General features: G+C 35.4%; 1 protein-coding gene across 9 annotated transcripts in view; it reads right to left on the bottom strand.

The window, feature by feature from the left end:
• The window catches only part of ANKS1B (ankyrin repeat and sterile alpha motif domain containing 1B), a 1,183,808-nt gene that overhangs the window by 987,028 nt on the left and 177,202 nt on the right, over positions 1-19,578 (bottom strand). For all 9 annotated transcript variants that reach the window (XM_007165834.3, XM_028166489.2, XM_057556581.1 and 6 more), the window contains exons 2-3: positions 7,558-7,638; positions 57-213 (exon numbers count right to left, since the gene is read on the bottom strand). In XM_007165834.3, coding sequence (XP_007165896.2) covers positions 57-213; positions 7,558-7,638 — 238 coding nt within the window. The remainder of the gene's footprint in view (positions 1-56; positions 214-7,557; positions 7,639-19,578) is intronic.

The raw sequence follows: 19,578 nt of genomic DNA, 5'->3' as shown, positions 1-19,578 counted from the left end.
TGGCTTCGCAAAACTCTCGAAAAATCATAGCATGAGCAAATATTTGTCAAATGCACCTGTTCGTTGACTCTGGAATGCGATGGTCCATGATGAATAAGAATCTTCACAATTTCCACATCTCCTTTCCAGGCAGCCAGGTGAATAGGAAAATAACCTTTGTTGTCTGCTACATTTGTTGATGCCTCATATTGAAGCAGTTTGAGAACTATGTCCCTAAGAAGTAGAAAAACCAAAAGAATACAACAGAAAAGAAAATATGCTGAACAATGCAGCATTTATTAAACAGATAATTATAAAAGTATACTAGATACTGGCTGGCAATTTAGAGTAATCATTCAAGGTACTGAGACATACAATTGGGTTTAGGAGTTTGCCTCTTCAACATTTGGCTATTTTACTTACCTGGAACAAGCCACCACCATACACACACAGAGCACTGACTAACCATAAAACTACCTAATAGAATTCATTTCAGCAAAATTTATCTAATTTTATTAACTGAACGAATTTAGTCAAATAACTTAAAAGAATACCTCCTCTCATCTTTTTCAAAAACGGAGTATTTCCAGATAACCTGTATCTGAGATTTAGTCTGAAGGAAGAGTTGAGGTGCAAGCAAACTCCCTGTTTAGAAAAAAAAGGTATCATACTACCAAGAGACATTTAGGGAGTTTACACATCATTGCTATAGAGAACTGGAATAAGGGATTGAAGATACATATAAAAGAGAAAGCAGCACAGTAGGAAAGAGACCCTGCAGTATAAGCCCAAGGTTGAAAAAAAAATTTAATAACTTTTAGCCATAGCACAGAACATACTTTGAATGTGTGCTGTTCATACTTGTGCACTCTTTCACCTTCCTCCTCCAAGGCTAAGAAATGATTTTAAGAGGGAAATTCATTTATGAGACAAATTCTATCACTGACGCAGTTTCTAATGATAAGATTTCAGAGAAAGTAAAAATAAACCTCATTTTAACATTTCTTTTCTAAAATCAGTATTATTTTATAAGCTTTGAATTTAAATGACTTGAATTTAAAGTCCCAGGTATGCAAAGTATCTAGTGATATGACCCTTAGAGTATTATTTAGTCTCATTTTTCTTTTTCTTTCCTATAGAAATTAATATAAATAATAATAATAGTGCCTATTGCTCAAGACTGGTAAGAACAGTATACGAGAACATAAAAGAGAAGCCACTCAATAAACAGTAAAACACTATACAAATATTAGTTCTTGCCCCAAATAAAAATAAAATCCTTTAAAAGTAAAAATGCTTCCTTCAAATCACCTTTGGCAAAAACAGTCTGAAAATCAGAAGGAAACCTGAAGTTTGTCCAGTTTCTATGCTTCTTCTCACCTCTCTGCCACATAAAAGTTGTTATATAGGGTCATCCATTCTGAGATAAATAACTTACAAAGTGGTAAAAAGAATTCAATACTTATGAATAGCAAAAGCAGCTGAGAACCAGAAGATCTGGTTTGAAGTCCCAACTCTCTACTAGTACTTACTAACTTGGCTACCTTGGATAATTCAAATAACCTCTGTCTCTCTTTCAGATATTGTTAAAATAGAATTTAGAGATTACATATTGTTGCCGGTCTCAAAGGGTTGTGGTGTGAATCAAATGAGAAATGAAAATGACTGTAAAACTGTATACAATCAAAAACTATTCTTAAAGCAGTTTGCTGCAAGATTGAACAATTCTAGTGATCTTTTTTTAACTGAAATACATCAGCATTTAAATAAAAGTTAAAATAATACCAAAGGAAGCACAGTTAAATACCTGGATGTAACAAGTAGAATTTATCCTACAAAAAAAACAGCCTTCTCCAAATTCATATAGCAAGAAAGACAATTACGTGAAGGGTTTTAATTTCATCCCTCAAAGCCTAAGCAAAAAAAAAAAAAAAGTCTGAAATTTCTAAAAGCATTTCCTTTCTAGGAGTAAAAAGTTTGATGGGATCATCAATACTATTTTCTTTTACTCTCACTCAAACCATTCAGAATTTCATTTGTTATTTGGCTCAATTTTTGTTGACATTTTCTAATAATGTATGTGATATGCATTCATTCTTTATCTATCAGGAAGATGTATGATATAGTGAAAAAACTGACTAACAGTGATCATTTGTATTGTATAGTATTACTATCATCTAATATCTAAATCAGAAAAGAAATTATCTTTGGCAAACACCAAGCTCCTAAATAAATACTATTATTTTTATTTCAGTTTTTTTTAAAGTTTATTCATTTTATTAAATAAATATCTTATTAAATTTATTTTTAAATTTAAATTTATTTTAAAATTTTTATTTAAGTTGAGCCTTTCACCTTATTCAGAGATACCAGCTAATAAACTGGCTGAGCTCAGATTTCTAATGTGGAAACATATCTGTGAAATATAAAGTTATATCTTTGCTCAAATAAGTGCCTGTTAGTCTTAATGAATCTTAAGCAAAATATTAATCAATATAGTGTCATTAATTTCTTATGATTGTATATCCCTTGTATATCACAAGCAATATGTATTATATAGGCCTTTTTCATCCAGGCTCATCAAGAGCAAATTAAATTTCAGGTACTTTCTTTAATGTCTAAACAAGAAGAGTAGTTAATACAGAATCTCACCAAATCAAGGTTTTTTTCTTTTTTTTGAGATATAATTGACATATAACATGACTTTAGTTTCAAGTGTACAACATAATGATCTGATATATGTATATATTGCAAACTGATCACCATAATAAGCCTAGTTAACACTTATTTTTAAATTTTTATTTAAGTTGCATCTTATATCTTCCAGAGGTATCCAGAAATGAATATTTTGACCATACTTGGTTACCTGGCATTAAATATTAAGTTATATTAATGAACACTGTCTACAGAATAGCAAGCAGAGAAGTAGTCCCTATATCTTAAAGATAAAGTGGCATTCTTTCTTAACAGCATTTGATAAGTAAGAAATGTTCCAAAACACTAAAATAAATGTAGTTGATGAGATCACAGGAAAAATAATTCCATTTCCCAGGAACAAAACAAAAATATCAAATTAAATTTAATAATAATCCAACTTAAATCAGTGCAACATTTTGTAGCTTGAGGCTAATATATGTAAGTTCAGGTAAAAACAGGAATTCTAAAAGTACTGATTTTTGCTACTATGTTTAATTTGTTTCATTTTCTGACAGACATAAATAATACTTCTGATTAATATGAAATGTCTTTTAAGAAGTTCAGTATATGTTCTGAGCAAAATTAAATTAATTGGGAAGATTCAACACTCAAGTTTCTTTACCTCAACAGCAAGTTTCCCTTTAATTAACCAAAGACATTTATTTTGTTCCATCCTCCTGTGTTTGCCGGTAATGCAAAGAATTTTGAAATAAATGTAAATCATCTTCATATGGATGTAGTATTAACAAACTAATGAAATTCTCAAATTCATGAAGGCCCTCTTGATTTCACACTTTCTTGAAGATTTTACTTCTCTTTAATGAAAATAAAGTTGCAAATGTGTTCAACATGGTCAAAAGCCTTTAGGACAATACACTCCATTTTCTAACTGGAGCACCTTTATATACTGAATTCACTCTCATAGATTTCCAGATAGAGTGAATAAAGCCAAAGTTTAACTAGTTAATATCCTTATCCAAGAAAGAAGCGATCAACCAAAGATATTTGTAGGCGACTCAAAGGGCAATTTCATGGACTAGATTATACAAATTTTTAGAGGAAGTACCCTTCTTTCATTAGAAAGCCTACTCTGAGCAAATCAAAAGTGCAGCAGATAGCTTACTATGTGGATTCTAGATCCAATTTGAGATACAATTTGGATTATAGATAATGGAGTCTAGGATTCAAACATTAAATATTTAAAGAATGAGAAGCGAGAATAGAAAATATTTTACACCCTGCACATATCAAATAACATACATATTTCAAAGATAGAATAACAATTTAGTACTGACATTTTCCAAAACAGTAGCCAAGAATTACAATGTACCCAACATAGTTTAATGAGATGGAACTTTAAAAAAAAAAGGAGCAAGTTGCTAAGAAAAGAAGGAGAATCGAAATGAAACATGAATATACAGGTTTAGTAAAACCTTACAAGGAATGATAAGATTATTAGTTAAAAAGACAGGGGGAAAGGAAAGAAGAAAGAAAAGAAGGACAGAGGAAGAGAGAGAAAGAAGAAAGGCATGAAGAAGGAAGGAAAGAAAGGAGGGAGTAAGGGAAGGAGTGAGGGAAGGAGGGAAGGAGGGAGGAAAGCTGGCTAATTGGAAGAGAATTAAGTGAATCAAATTTGCAGTAGAAATATCTGAGAGAGACAATGAATCCTCCGTATTCTGAAAAAGAGAAACATCTCTAGCCTATCTATTGAAATAATTTATTTATAATCATCGCTAGTTAAATTTGTTCTACTGACCATGTTTTTTCTATCATTTGAAGGTAAAAAATTTCTAATCTGTAATTACAAATGACTCAGAAATCACCAAGAGTACATTACATTTTCTATTGTGTCCTGATTTGGCTAAGTGGAGATGAATTGTTCGTTATGAAATAATGTATTTCAGATGTAAAATGCTGCTCCACTTGTGGATTAACTACCAGTGATAAGAGCTGTAAAATATACAAAATAAAGAGGATACAGGCTTAATTTGTAGTATGAAGGCCATAGATTTTTTTTTTTAATTTCTGCACTGGGTCTTAGTTGCGGCACATGGGACCTTCATTGCGGCATGTGGGATCTTCAGTTGCAGCATGTGGGATCTTTTAGTTGTGGCACGCAGGATCTTTAGTTGAGGCATGCTAGATCTTAGTTGCAGCATGTGGGATCTAGTTCCCTGATCAGGGATCGAACCCGGGCCCCTGCATTGGGAGTGCAGAGTCTTAGCCACTGGACCACCAGGGAAGTCACAAGGCCATAGATTATATATTGGAGGGAAGGGGAAAGCGTGTGCCCAAAGCAAAAGAATAAACTATAGGACCCTGTAATATTTCTTCCAGCTCTATAATTCCATGAACTTCAGCCTAGAAATCGTAATGCTTATGAAAACAACCTAGAGCTGATGGATACAACAGCAGCAGGAATAAAGACAGAAATTATGTGTTTCTATGCTGACATAGAAGAATGTCTATGACATTAAAAAATGTCTTTTGCTTGGGAAGAATACAACACAATAGTTCATTACCTATGCTAATTGAGAACAGCAAAGACAAAGAAAAGAAAAACCATAAACCATTCTCCTCTGGCTCTGAGGTATATTCTATGACACTTTTTTATCCGTCAAATATCTTTTCTTATGCCAGTATTTAAATCAGCATTCCATGAGAACACACTACTTGTTGATAACGAGAACAAGAAATACAAAATGTGACAGAGAAAAACCAACAAGAATTTAGAAAACTGATGTGCATACAGCCACCGAGGGGATATAATGTGAAGTACTGGTAAAAGCATACACTTGGAACTAGAACACTTAGACTCTAGAAACAGCCCCACCTCAACAACTAAGTGGCCACTAAGTCACTTATCCAGAATGGTCTTGCTTCTCCATTTATAAAATGAAAGAAGTGAGGAGGGTAGGGTAGAATAAATGATCTCTAATTTTAAAAGTCCTTGGTAACTTAAATAATTTAAAATCAAGAAATCTTATACTCTAGATGAAAATCCAAATTTCAGAACTGTAACATCATAGTACATAACTGAGCCACAAACAATAATAAAACAGTATATCATAAAATGTTATAATTGGAAGTAACAACAAAAAATATCCAGCCACTGTATTCAGTACACTGAACTGAGGCCTAAATAGGTTAATGAAATGGCTCAAGGTCACATAACTAGCAGGGAGGGAAAGATGGGATTAGAATTTTCCTGCTTTTTTCCAATACCTACAGAATGACACTAAGTAAAATCTTTCTAGAAAGAGTTTAAAAGAAAAGATAAATGAGACCTTTAGATAAAAGCAAAGCAGAGATATATAATTCTCAGAGAACATCTGCAATTAAAGAGATCTTAAAAGATATACAGTCAAATCCTCATCTCTTTATGATAATCTTAATGATTGCTATTCAATCACCTAAATTATCCTCACTTTGTACACTGCCAATAAAAACTAAGAATTATGCAAGAGGCCTCAGAGAAATATATCTCAATGGTTAGAACTTCACAGGATGTCATGTATAAACCAATAACATTTACTAAAAACTTCACTGAAAATCAAGAAGGGATATGTCCATTTGGGGACAATATTATTTTGAGAAATACTTATAATGCCAAGCTGAGATAGAACAAGAAAAGTTGTATAGCTCAAATGGTCAAGCTCAAGATCTTCTGTCCATTAGATTTGATAGGTCTGTCTTCCCCATTGGAACTAAGAAATATGGTACCACCCTGAATCTACAACTAAGATGGCCAAAGAAGCCAGCTTGGGCTTATCTAATAGATTTCACTCCTGATGACTGAGGTACAAAGATGAATAAACAGTAATTCCTTTAAAAGATTCAGATGTTAGGGATCTGGACACATTTTCCACTCTACAGAAGGATAGCATATAGCTGAAAAACACTCGGCAAAATAAAAAGTTCTAAGTTAGATGGTATAAGCTGATATAATAAAGAATTAGGACTGGATGAAAAGAAATGTAATTAGGGAATTCCAATACTAAAAATGTAAGTGATGAAGCATTCAGTTCATGGTATTTTATATAATTTGGATGATTCTTCAAACAGAATGATAATGTTCAATTTATGCAATAAGTTAGATAAAAATGTCATAATGATAAATAATGACAAAAATGATGTTTCTTCCATGAGAGCTTTAAGGCCTTAAAATGTGATCAAGTATAACTAAGTCCCTTGTGTCTCAATTCACAGAATGAAAGAAACGTTAAGTGTGAAAGTAAAAGGTAACTAGCACTTTTAAGGCAGTAATTGCCACATCTAATAAAACTGAAGTGAAATGAAATGATCCAGATCTGAAAAGACTAACTTGAATCATTAAAGCAAAGGAAAAACAGATAGGAAGGGAGACACATGAACAGGGTCACATTCCTTCTGAAAAACAGGTTAAAGAAGTTTAAAACCTGAAAGACCATCCATGAATGACAAAGACAAAGCATTTTAGCTTAGTTTGAGGATTTTGAAGTGGTTCATGTAAGTGCCTATGGCATATAACAGCAAGACTCTATTGAAGAGTTCACTCCTAGTGAATAATCCCATATTTGGTGAAGACACCCAAAACAGTAGGGAGGTGTCATTAAGTGATGTATCCCATTCCCTCACCAAAGGTACACACAACTAACATGGTTCTGTCACTTCTTCCATTTTCCCTGTGTGATATTTGACTGACTTACACTCTGCACATAATCATCTCAGCAACATTCCTACCACTTTCAACTCGTCAAGTATTGAACACCTGGTGCCTCTTTAAATTCATCTAAGCCCAGGGGACTCATGGCAACATGAGACAGGTACCATCAGACATAATTAACTTCATCACATGTAACTAAATATACAAAGATTCCAGTCCAAATAAGTGGCACTTACTTATGTCCATTTAAGGCTGCATGGTGTAAAGCAGTGTAACCCGAACTGTCTGTGCAGTTCACATTGGGGCCTCGCCAGATGCTGCAAATAAAGCACAAGCACAGAGTTAACAGTTAAGCAGAATTGTGCTTTGAAAAACAAAAGGAAGACTGACAGTCCCACAGTCAGCAGCATGTTGCATATGAAAATTTTACTCATGTAGAAAACAACTGCCACCTTTCGTGCATTCCCCTCAGAACAATATCTTCATTTATTTGATGCAGGGAAATTATTAGGGAATATAGCTACCTTCAGAAATTAGTAAATGCAGGCCCACTGCCATGCATTATATTTGGACCCAAAAATTCCCTATCACTTTCTGTCATTACTTAAATATTGGATGCAATTAACATTCAACTATTATATTCTTTACCAAGAATAAAGATTTATGACACCTGCCTACTCCCTTTTTTTTTTTTTTTTTTTAAAGAGGATCTTGAATCAGATGCGTATGTTTGATTGATTGATTGATTGATTGATTTTGGCTGTGTTGGGTCTTCGTTTCTGTGCGAGGGCTTTCTCCAGTTGTGGCAAGCGGGGGCCACTCTTCATCGCGATGCGCGGGCCTCTCTCGTTGCGGAGCACAGGCTCCAGATGCGCAGGCTCAGCAGTTGTGGCTCACGGGCCCAGCCGCTCTGCGGCATGTGGGATCTTCCCAGGCCAGGGCTCGAACCCGTGTCCCCTGCATTAGCAGGCAGATTCTCAACCACTGCGCCACCAGGGAAGCCCGCCTACTCCCTTTTAACACACTCATTCTGAGATGGCAGTGGTTTATATAAATTATATTTTTGCATATGTAAAGAATATAAACACTTCTTTCTGTTCCATTGCTACTAAGAGAATATAATACATATTTCATTCTTGAAAATATAATTAAAGATTTGGACTATCACAAACCATAAAAAGATTCTAACAGTTTTGAAGTTATTTTACTATACAATATATTCTGAAGATAACATGTAACTACATGAAAGAATCCATTTTATCCTTGATCACTACAATTACAGAAACTATGTACAGCTTTTGAAAAAATTAGGCATTGAAAGACACTTTTCCAAAAGTAGACCAAAATAAAAAACAAAACAAAACAAAAACAAACTGTTATCAAAGCCATCAAAACTAACATCTAATGACAAACTAATTCATGTATTCACAAAATATTTATTGTACACCAATTGTATGTCACATATTAAGCTAGGCACTGAGAGTACAAAATCATAATTCACGGCCCTTCTTTACAAGAACAGAGTCCAATGGAGAAGAGAGACACATAAACTAACAATTACAGAGTGCTAAGATAATCAAGGTACCAGAGAGCACACAAGCATCTCTGAGAAGAGAATAAATAGCTATTCCAAATGAGAGATCACAACTGACTTTAAGTAAGTTGAGACAATGAAAATGAGCAGAATGTACTTTTTCAACAGTTATTAAAAGGACAAATCAATAAGATGCAGGGATCAATTGAAGGAAGGAGAAAGTAGTAGCACAGAATGACTCAAATTTAATGCCTAAATGACCAAAAGGAAAACGACAACATTAACAAAGATGTGAAAAGAGAAGCAAATTTCCTTGGGGAAGACAGTGCAGATGGAAAGCAAACAATGACTTCAGGTTTGGAGACATTGAATTTTAAGTATCTGACATACTTACATAAAAGTAAGGATCTCCAGAAGATTATAAAAATATCTAGTTAGAAGCATGGCCCTGAAGTTAGATTACCTGAGTTCAAAAACCTGGCTCCATTACTTGCTGGGGGTAGCCCTGCATGAAGTGTTTTAACCTCTCTGAAATTCAATTCCTCATCTGAAAAATAGAGATGATAATAATAGTACTACCTTATAATGTTGTGAGAATCAAATGAATCAATACCTACAAAGCTCTTATGGCAGTAGTTGAACATAGTACTAGCATCTATTATATTTGTTAGAACATAGTTCAACAAATTGTTAGAACAAATTATTATTAAATAGAAGGTAAAACCAAGGGAGTGCCTGATATCAGACTCTTTAAGAGGGAGGCCATCAGACTCAAATACCTCAGTGGATAATTTGTATATGGGGGCAAGGTGAAACCTTTTCTCAAAGGTTGATATTAATTAAAATCTAACAACCCCTGGTTAAAAAAAAAAAAAAAATCAAACCTGACTTGGGTAGACAGTCCCAAGTTCAAGGCAACTCAAAATCTGAAAACCTCCCAGCCCTCACTGAAACTGTCAGAGAACCTATATGAAAGTACATTGTGAGGAAAGAAAAAAAAGAAAGAAAAATATGGTACAGACAATAGAACCATGGATATTAACAATACTGGAGGGTCCAGCACAGGAAAAATGTTTATGTAAAGGACATTGAGAGCCGTCCAAGAGTAAATAAAACCAAGAGAGAGCATTATACAATTTAAAACAGGAAACTGTTAAAAAAAAATCAAGTTACATAAGAGTTAAACAATTTATTTGGTAATAAAAAAGGTCTTGAGGAAATTAATGGCCAAATATAATTAGTCAGTTGTAAGGATTTAACATTATTTTGATCTTAACCTTATTTCAATTCAGTGGTTTTTTTCTTTAATGGTAGCTTACTCCCTGAGAATAAAAAAAGTGACAGTTAAACAAGTAAAGTTATAAAATGTGCATATGTTTTACAATTTCATTAAGATTGTTAGGCTTTTACCAATCTTTTTTTTTAATCAATCCTTGAAGCATTTTCAATCTCCTATACATTCTTAAAATTTTTATACTTTTGTTCCTCCTGCTAGCTCACCCACCTTGCTCTATTAATTTCCACCTCTGTGCCTTTAATCATGCCCTTCTACTAACCTACAATAGATTCTCTAACCAATCATACCTTACCATTCCTCCAAAGCCCTGATCAAGATTCACCTACTCCAATAACTCTTTCTCTAAGTACTGAATACAACAGCTATTGAATAAATGTGTGCTAAATTATATAAATTTAAAAATCAAATAAAGGATTACTTTTAATGAATAAATAAGCCACAGGTAAAACTCAGAAGTGTTAAAACAATGGAATGTACTTATTTAAAATAATCTATGAAATCATTAAAAAAAATCCAAAAGAGGCAAAAGAAACAAAAGCAGAAAAGAGGAACAAAGAATAGGTAAGACAAATACAAAGCAAATTGTTAGATGACAGATTTAACCATATCAATAACCATAACCATATCAATAATTACATTAACTATCAATGGTCTGATCATCCCAATTAAAAAAGAAAAATCATCAGACTGGATTAAAGAAAGTAAGACCCAACTATATACTCACTAAAAGAAATTCACTTTAAATATAGAGATACAAATAGAAAAAAAGTAAAGGACAGAAAAATCATACTAACACTAATCAAAATAAGCTGAATAACTATATTAACATTGGACAAACCAGATTTCGAAGCTAAGAATATTACAAGGGATAAAGAAAATCATTTCAGAATGACAAAGATGTCAATTTATCAGAAGAATATGGGAATCCTAAATGTTTTTTGCCTCTAATAATAGAACTTCACAATACATGAAACAAAAAACTGATACAACTGCAAAGAGAAATAGACCTACCCACTGACACTTGGAGATTTCAATATGTCTCTCTCAATAATTGATAGAACAAGTAAACAGAAAATCATTAAGGGTACACAAGAATTGAGTAACGCTACCAACCAACTTGACCTAACTGACATTTATAGAACACTTACTCAATAATACCTGAATACATATTCTTTTCAAGTGAACACAAGACATTTACCAATATATCCCATATTGTGGATCATAAATCTCAATAAATCTACAAGATTCAGAGGGGAGACCTTCAAGATGCCAGAGGACTAAGACGTGGAGATCACCTTCCTCCTCACAAATGCATCAGAAATACATCTATGTGTGTAACAACTCCTACAGAACACCTACTGAACGCTGGCAGAAAACCTCAGACTTCCCAAAAGGCAAGAAACTCCCCACGTACTTGGGTAGGGCAAAAGAAAAAAGAAAAAACAGAGACAAAAGAATTAGGGATGGGACCTGCCCCTCTGGGAGGGAGCTGTGAAGGAGGAAAAGTTTCCATACACTAGGAAGCCCCTTCACTGGCGGAGACGGGGGCTGGGTGGCGTGGGGAAGCTTCAGAGCCACGGAGGAGAGCACAGCAACAGGGATGCAGAGGGAAAAACGGAGAGCTTCCCGCACAGAGGATTGGTACCGACCAGCACTCACCAGCCCGAGAGGCTTCTCTGCCCGCACCCCCCCCCACCCCCTGGGGCCGGGGGGGCTGGGAGCTGAGGCTCGAGCTTCAGAGGTCAGATCCCAGGGAGAGGACTGGGGTTGGCTGCGTGAACACAGCCTGAAGGGGGCTAGTGCACCACAGCTAGCCAGGAGGGAGTCTGCGGAAAATCTGGACCTGCCGAAGAGGCAAGAGAACACTGTTTCAGGGTGCGCAAGGAGAGGGGATTCAGAGCACCACCTAAATGAGCTCCAGACACGGGCACGAGCTGCGGCTATCAGCATGGACAACAGAGACAGGCATGAGAGGCTAAGGCTGCTGCTGCAGCCACCAAGAAGGCTGTGTGCAAGCACAGGTCACTATCCACACCTCCTCTCCCAAGAGTCTGTGCAGCCCGCCACTGCCAGGGTCCTGTGATCCAGGGACAACTTCCCCGGGAGAACACACGACACGCCTAAGGCTGTTGCAATGTCACACCGGCCTCTGCCACTGCAGGTTCGCCCCACATTCCATGCCCCTCCCACCCCCCCAAATGAGTGAGCCAGAGCCCCTGAATCAGCTGCTACTTTAACCCCGTCCTGCCTGAGCGAAGAACAAACGCCCTCAGGTGACCTACACACAGAGGCAGGGCCAAATCCTGAACCCCAGGAGCAGTATGAACAAAGAAGAGAAACAGAAATTTCTCCCAGCACCCTCAGGAGCACCGGATTATATCTCCACAATCAACTTGATGTACCCTGCATCTGTGGATTACCTGAATAGACAGCTAATCATCCCAAAATTGACACAGTAGACTTTGGGAGCAACTGTAGACTTGCGGTTTGCTTTCTGCATCCAATTTGTTTCTGGTTTTATGTTTATTTTACTTTAGTATTTAGACTTTATTATCATTGGTAGATTTGTTTATTGATTTGGTTGCTCTCTTCCTTTTTTTTTTCAATATATAGATATATATTTTTTTTCCTTTTTCTCTTTTTGTGAGTGTGTATGTGTATGGTTCTTTGTATGATTTTTTCTGTATGGCTTTGCTTTTACCATTTGGCCTAGGGTTCTGTCTGTCCATTTTTTTTTCTTCCTTTTCTTTTTTTTATTACTTTTTAATTTTTTTAATTTTTAATAATTTTTATTTTTTATTTTAATAACTTTATTTTATTTTATTTTTCTTTCTTTTTTTCTCATTTTTCTTCTGAGTGGTGCAGCTGACAGGGTCTTTGTGCTCTGGCTGGGTGTCAAGGCTGGGTCTCTGATGTGGGAGAGCCGAGTTCTGGACACTGGTCCACCAGAGACCTCCCGGCTCCAAGTAATATCAAATGGCGAAAGCTCTCCCAGATATCTCCATCTCAAGGCTAAGACCCAGCTCCATTCAACAACCAGCAAGCCACAGTGCTGGAAACCCTATGCCAAACAACTAGCAAGACAGAAACACAACCACACCCATTAGCAGAGAGGCTGCCTAAAATCATAATAAGGTCACAGACACCCAAAAACACAACCAGACGCAGTACTGCCCACCAGAAAGACAAGATCCAGCCTCGTCCACCAGAACACAGGCACTAGTCCCCTCCACCAGGAAGCCTACATAACTCACTGAACAAACCTTAGCCACTGGGGGCAGACATCAAAAACTACAGGAACTAGGGACCTGCAGTCTGCAAAAAGGAGACCCCAAACACAGTAAGTGAAGCAAAATAAGAAACACACAGCAGACGAAAGAGCAAGGTAAAAACCCACCAGAACAAACAAATGAAGAGGAAATAGGCAGTCTACTTGGAAAAGAATTCAGAATAATGATAGTAAAGATGATCCAAATTCTTGGAAATAGAATGGAGAAAATACAAGATCGTTTAACAAGGACCTAGAAGAACTAAAGAGCAAACAAACAATAATGAACAACACAATAAATGAAATTAAAAATTCTGTAGAAGGGATCAACAGCACAATAACTGAGGCAGAAGAACGGATAAGTGACCTCGAAGAAAAAATAGTGGAAATAACTACTGCAGAGCAGAATAAAGAAAAAAGAAGGAAAAGAATGGAGGACACTCTAAGAAACCTCTGGCACAACATTAAACACACCAACATTCCAATTATAGGGGTCCCAGAAGAAGAAGAGGAAAAGAAGGGGACTGAGAAAATATTTGAAGATTTTTTAGTTGAACACGTCCCTAATATGGAAAAGGAAAGAGTCAAACAAGTCCAGGTAGCACAGAGAGTCCCACACAGGATAAAACCAAGGAGAAACATGCCAAGACACATATTAATCAGATTATCAAAAATTAAATACAAAGAAAATATATTAAAAGCAGTAAGGGAAAAACAACAATTAACATACAAGGGAATCCCTATAAGGTTAACAGCTGATCTTTCAGCAGAAACTCTGCAAGCCAGAAGGGAGTGGCAGGACATACTTAAAGTGATGAAAGGGAAAAACCTACAACCAAGATTACCCAGCAAGGATCGCATTCAGATTCAACAGAGAAATTAAAACCTTTACAGACAAGTAAAAGTTAACAGAATTCAGCACCACCAAACCAGCTTTACAACTAATGCTAAAGGAACTCCTCTAGGCAGGAAACAAGAGAGAAAGAAAAGACCTATAATAACAAACCCAAAACAATTAAGAAAATGGTAATAGGAACATACATATCGATAATTATCCTAAATGTAAATGGATTAAATGCTCCAACCAAAAGACATAGACTGGCTGAATGGATACAAAAACAAGACCCATATATATGCTGCCTATGAGAGACTCACTTCAGACCTAGGGACACATACAGACTGAAAGTGAGGGGATGGAAAAAGATATTCCACGCAAATGAAAATCAAAAGAAAGCTGGAGTGGCAATTCTCATATCAGACAAAACGGACTTTAAAATAAAGACCATTACAAGAGACAAAGAAGGACACTACATAATGATCAAGGGATCAATCCAAGAAGAAGATATAACAATTATAAATATTTATGCACCCAACATAGGAGCACCTCAATACATAAGGCAAATGCTAACAGCCATAAAAGGGGAAATTGACAGTAACACAATCACACTAGGGGACTTTTAAAACCCCACTGTCACCAATGGACAGATCATCCAAAATGAAGATAAATGAGGAAACACAAGATTTAAATGACACATTAAACAAGATGGACTTAATTGATATTTATAGGACATTCCATCCAAAAACAACAGAATACACTTTCTTCTCAAGTGCTCATGGAACATTCTCCAGGAGAGATCATATCTTGGGTCACAAATCAAGCCTTGGTAAATTTAAGAAAATTGAAATCATATCAAGTATCTTTTCCAAAAACAACACTATGCGAATAGGTATCAATTACAGGGAAAATTCTGTAAAAAATGCAAACACATGGAGGCTAAACAATACACTACTTAATAACCAAGAGATCACTGAAGAAATCAAATAGGAAATCAAAAAATACCTAGAAACACATCACAATGAAAACACAACAACCCAAAACCTATGGGATACAGCAAAAGCAGTTCTAAGAGGGAAGTTTATAGCAATACAATCCTACCTTAAGAAACATGAAACATCTCAAATAAACAACCTAACCTTACACCTAAAGCAACTAGAGAAGGAAGAACAAAAAACCCCCCAAAGTTAGCAAAAGGAAAGAAATGATAAAGACCACATTAGAAATAAATGAAAAATAAATGAAGAAAGCAATAGCAAAGATCAAAAGAACTAAAAGATGGTTCTCTGTGAAGATAAACAAAATTGACAAACCATTAGCCAGATTCATCAAGAAAAAAAAGAAGACTCAAATCAGTAGAATTAGAAATGAAAAAGGAGAAGTAATCACTGACACTGCAGAAATACAAACGATCATGAGACATTACTACAAGCAACTCTATGCCAATAAAATGGACAACCTGGAAGAAATGGACAGATTCTTAGAAATGCACAACCTGCTGAGACTGAACCAGGAAGAAATAGAAAATATGAACAGACCAATCACAAGCACTGAAATTGAAACTGTGATTAAAAATCTTCCAACAAACAAATGCACAAGACCAGATGGCTTCACAGGTGAATTCTATCAAACATTTAAAGAAGACCTAATACCTATCCTTCTCAAACTCTTCCAAAATATAGAAGAGGGAGGAACACTCCCAAACTCATTCTACGAGGCCACCATCATCCTGATACCAAAACCAGACAAAGATGGCACAAAAAAGAAAACTACAGACCAATATCACTGATGAACATACATGCAAAAATCCTCAACAAAATACTAACAAACAGAATCCAACAGCACATTCAAAGGATCATACACCATGATCAACTAGGGTCTATCCCAGGAATGCAAGGATTCTTCAGTATATGCAAATCAACCAATGTGATAAACCATATTAACAAATTGAAGAATAAAAATCATATGATCATCTCAATAGATGCAGAAAAGCTTTCAACAAAATTCAACACCCACTTATGATAAAAATGCTCCAGAAAGCAGGCACATAGGGAACTTGCCTCAACATAATAAAGGCCATACATGAGAAACACACAGCCAACATCATTCTCAATGGTGAAAAACTGAAACCATTTCCACTAAGATCAGGAACAAGACAAGGCTGTCCACTCTCACCACTATTATTCAACATAGTTTTGGAAGTTTTAGCCACAGCAATCAGAGAAGAAAAAGAAATAAAAGGAATCCAAATCGGAAAAGAAGAAGTAAAGCTGTCACTGTTTGCAGATGACATGATACTATACATAGAGAATCCTAAAGATGTTACCTGAAAACTACTAGAGCTAATCAATGAATTTGGTAAAGTAGTAGGATACAAAATTAATGCACAGACATCTCTTGCATTCCTATGCACTAATGATGAAAAATCTGAAAGAGAAATTAAGGAAACACTCCCATTTACCACTGCAACAAAAAGAATAAAATACCTAGGAATAAACCTACCTAAGGAGAGAAAAGACCTGTATGCAGAAAACTATAAGACACTGATGAAAGAAATTAAAGATGATACCAACAGATGGAGAGATATACCATGTTCTTGGATTGGAAGAATCAACATTGTGAAAATGACTCTACTACCCAAAGCAATCTACAGATTCAATGCAAGCCCTATCAAACTACCAATGGCATTTTTCACAGAACTAAAACAAAAAATTGCACAATATGTATGGAAACACAAAACACCCCGAATAGCCAAAGCAATCTTGAGAAAGAAAAACATCATTCTCAATGGTGAAAAACTGAAAGCATTTCCTCTAAGATCAGGAACAAGACAAGGATGTCCACTCTCACCACTATTATTCAACATAGTTCTGGAAGTCCTAGCCATGGCAATCAGAGAAGAAAAAGAAATAAAAGGAATACAAATTGGAAAAGAAGAAGTAAAACTGTCACTGTTTGCGGATGACATGATACTATACATAGAGAATCCTAAAACTGCCACCAGAAAACTGCTAGAGCTAATTAATGAATATGGTAAAGTTGCAGGTTACAAAATTAATGCACAGAAATCTCTTGCATTCCTATACACTAATGATGAAAAATCTGAAAGAGAAATTATGGAAACACTCCCATTTACCATTGCAACAAAAAGAATAAAATACCTAGGAATAAACCTACCTAGGGAGACAAAAGACCTGTATGCAGAAAACTATAAGACACTGATGAAAGAAATTAAAGATGATACCAACAGATGGAGAGATATACCATGTTCTTGGATTGGAAGAATCAACATTGTGAAAATGAGTATACTACCCAAAGCAATCTACAGATTCAATGCAATCCCTATCAAATTACCAATGGCATTTTTTACGGAGCTAGAACAAATCATCTTAAAATTTGTATGGAGACACAAAAGACCCCGAATAGCCAAAGCAGTCTTGAGGCAAAAAAATGGAGCTGGAGGAATCAGACTCCCTGACTTCAGACTATACTACAAAGCTACAGTAATCAAGACAATATGGTACTGGCACAAAAACAGAAACATAGATCAATGGAACAAGATAGAAAGCCCAGAGATTAACCCACGCACCTATGGTCAACTAATCTATGACAAAGGAGGCAAAGATATACAATGGAGAAAAGACAGTCTCTTCAATAAGTGGTGCTGGGAAAACTGGACAGCCACATGTAAAAGAATGAAATTAGAATACTCCCTAACACCATACACAAAAATAAACTCAAAATGGATTAGAGACCTAAATATAAGACTGGACACTATAAAACTCTTAGAGGAAAACATAGGAAGAACACTCTTTGACATAAATCACAGCAAGATCTTTTTCGATCCACCTCCTAGAGTAATGGAAATAAAAACAAAAATAAACAAGTGGGACCTAATGAAACTTCAAAGCTTTTGCACAGCAAAGGAAACCATAAACAAGACGAAAAGACAACCCTCAGAATGGGAGAAAATATTTGCAAATGAATCAACGGACAAAGGATTAATCTCCAAAATATATAAACAGCTCATTCAGCTCAATATCAAAGAAACAAACACCCCAATCCAAAAATGGGCAGAAGACCTAAATAGACATTTCTCCAAAGAAGACATACAGACGGCCACGAAGCACATGAAAAGATGCTCAACATCACTAATTATTAGAGAAATGCAAATCAAAACTACAATGAGGTATCACCTCACTCCTGTTAGAATGGGCATCATCAGAAAATCTACAAACAACAAATGCTGGAGAGGGTGTGGAGAAAAGGGAACCCTCTTGCACTGTTGGTGGGAATGTAAATTGATACAGCCACTATGGAGAACAATATGGAGGTTCCTTAAAAAACTAAAAATAGAATTACCATATGACCCAGCAATCCCACTACTGGGCATATACCCAGAGAAAACCGTAATTCAAAAAGACACGTGCACCCGAATGTTCATTGCAGCACTATTTACAATAGCCAGGTCATGGAAGCAACCTAAATGCCCATCAACAGACGAATGGATAAAGAAGTTGTGGTACATATATACGATGGAATATTATTCAGCCATAAAAAGGAACGAAATTGAGTCATTTGTTGAGAAGTGGATGGATCTAGAGACTGTCATACAGAGTGAAGTAAGTCAGAAAGAGAAAAACAAATATCGTATGTTAATGCATGTATGTGGAACGTAGAAAAATGGTACAGATGAGCCAGTTTGCAGGGCAGAAGTTGAGACACAGATGTAGAGAATGGACATATGGACACCAAGGGGGGAAAACTGCGATGAGGTGGGGATGGTGATGTGCTGAATTGGGCGATTGGGATTGACATGTATACACTGATGTGTATAAAACTGATGCCTAATAAGAACCTGCAGTATAAAAAAACAAACAAAACAACTAATACTAAACTTTCATTGGGTTATTTGTATGGAAATATGTTAATATAAATGTTTCAGACATTACATGAAATTTCTAAAAATCTTATATTTGTATTTGTATGGAAATATGTATGGAAATATGTTAATATAAATGTTTCAGACATTACATGAAATTTCTAAAAATCTTATATTTGTATTTGTATGGAAATATGTATGGAAATATGTTAATATAAATGTTTCAGACATTACATGAAATTTCTAAAAATCTTATATTTGTATTTGTATGGAAATATGTATGGAAATATGTTAATATAAATGTTTCAGACATTACATGAAATTTCTAAAAATCTTATATTTGTATTTGTATGGAAATATGTATGGAAATATGTTAATATAAATGTTTCAGACATTACAGGAAATTTCTAAAAATCTTATATTTGTATTTGTATGGAAATA

The sequence above is a fragment of the Balaenoptera acutorostrata genome, chromosome 11 (genome assembly GCF_949987535.1).
Source record: "Balaenoptera acutorostrata chromosome 11, mBalAcu1.1, whole genome shotgun sequence".
NCBI lineage: Eukaryota > Metazoa > Chordata > Mammalia > Artiodactyla > Balaenopteridae > Balaenoptera > Balaenoptera acutorostrata.
Note: the sequence above shows the minus strand (reverse complement) of the source record. Positions and strands in the feature narration are given on the sequence as shown.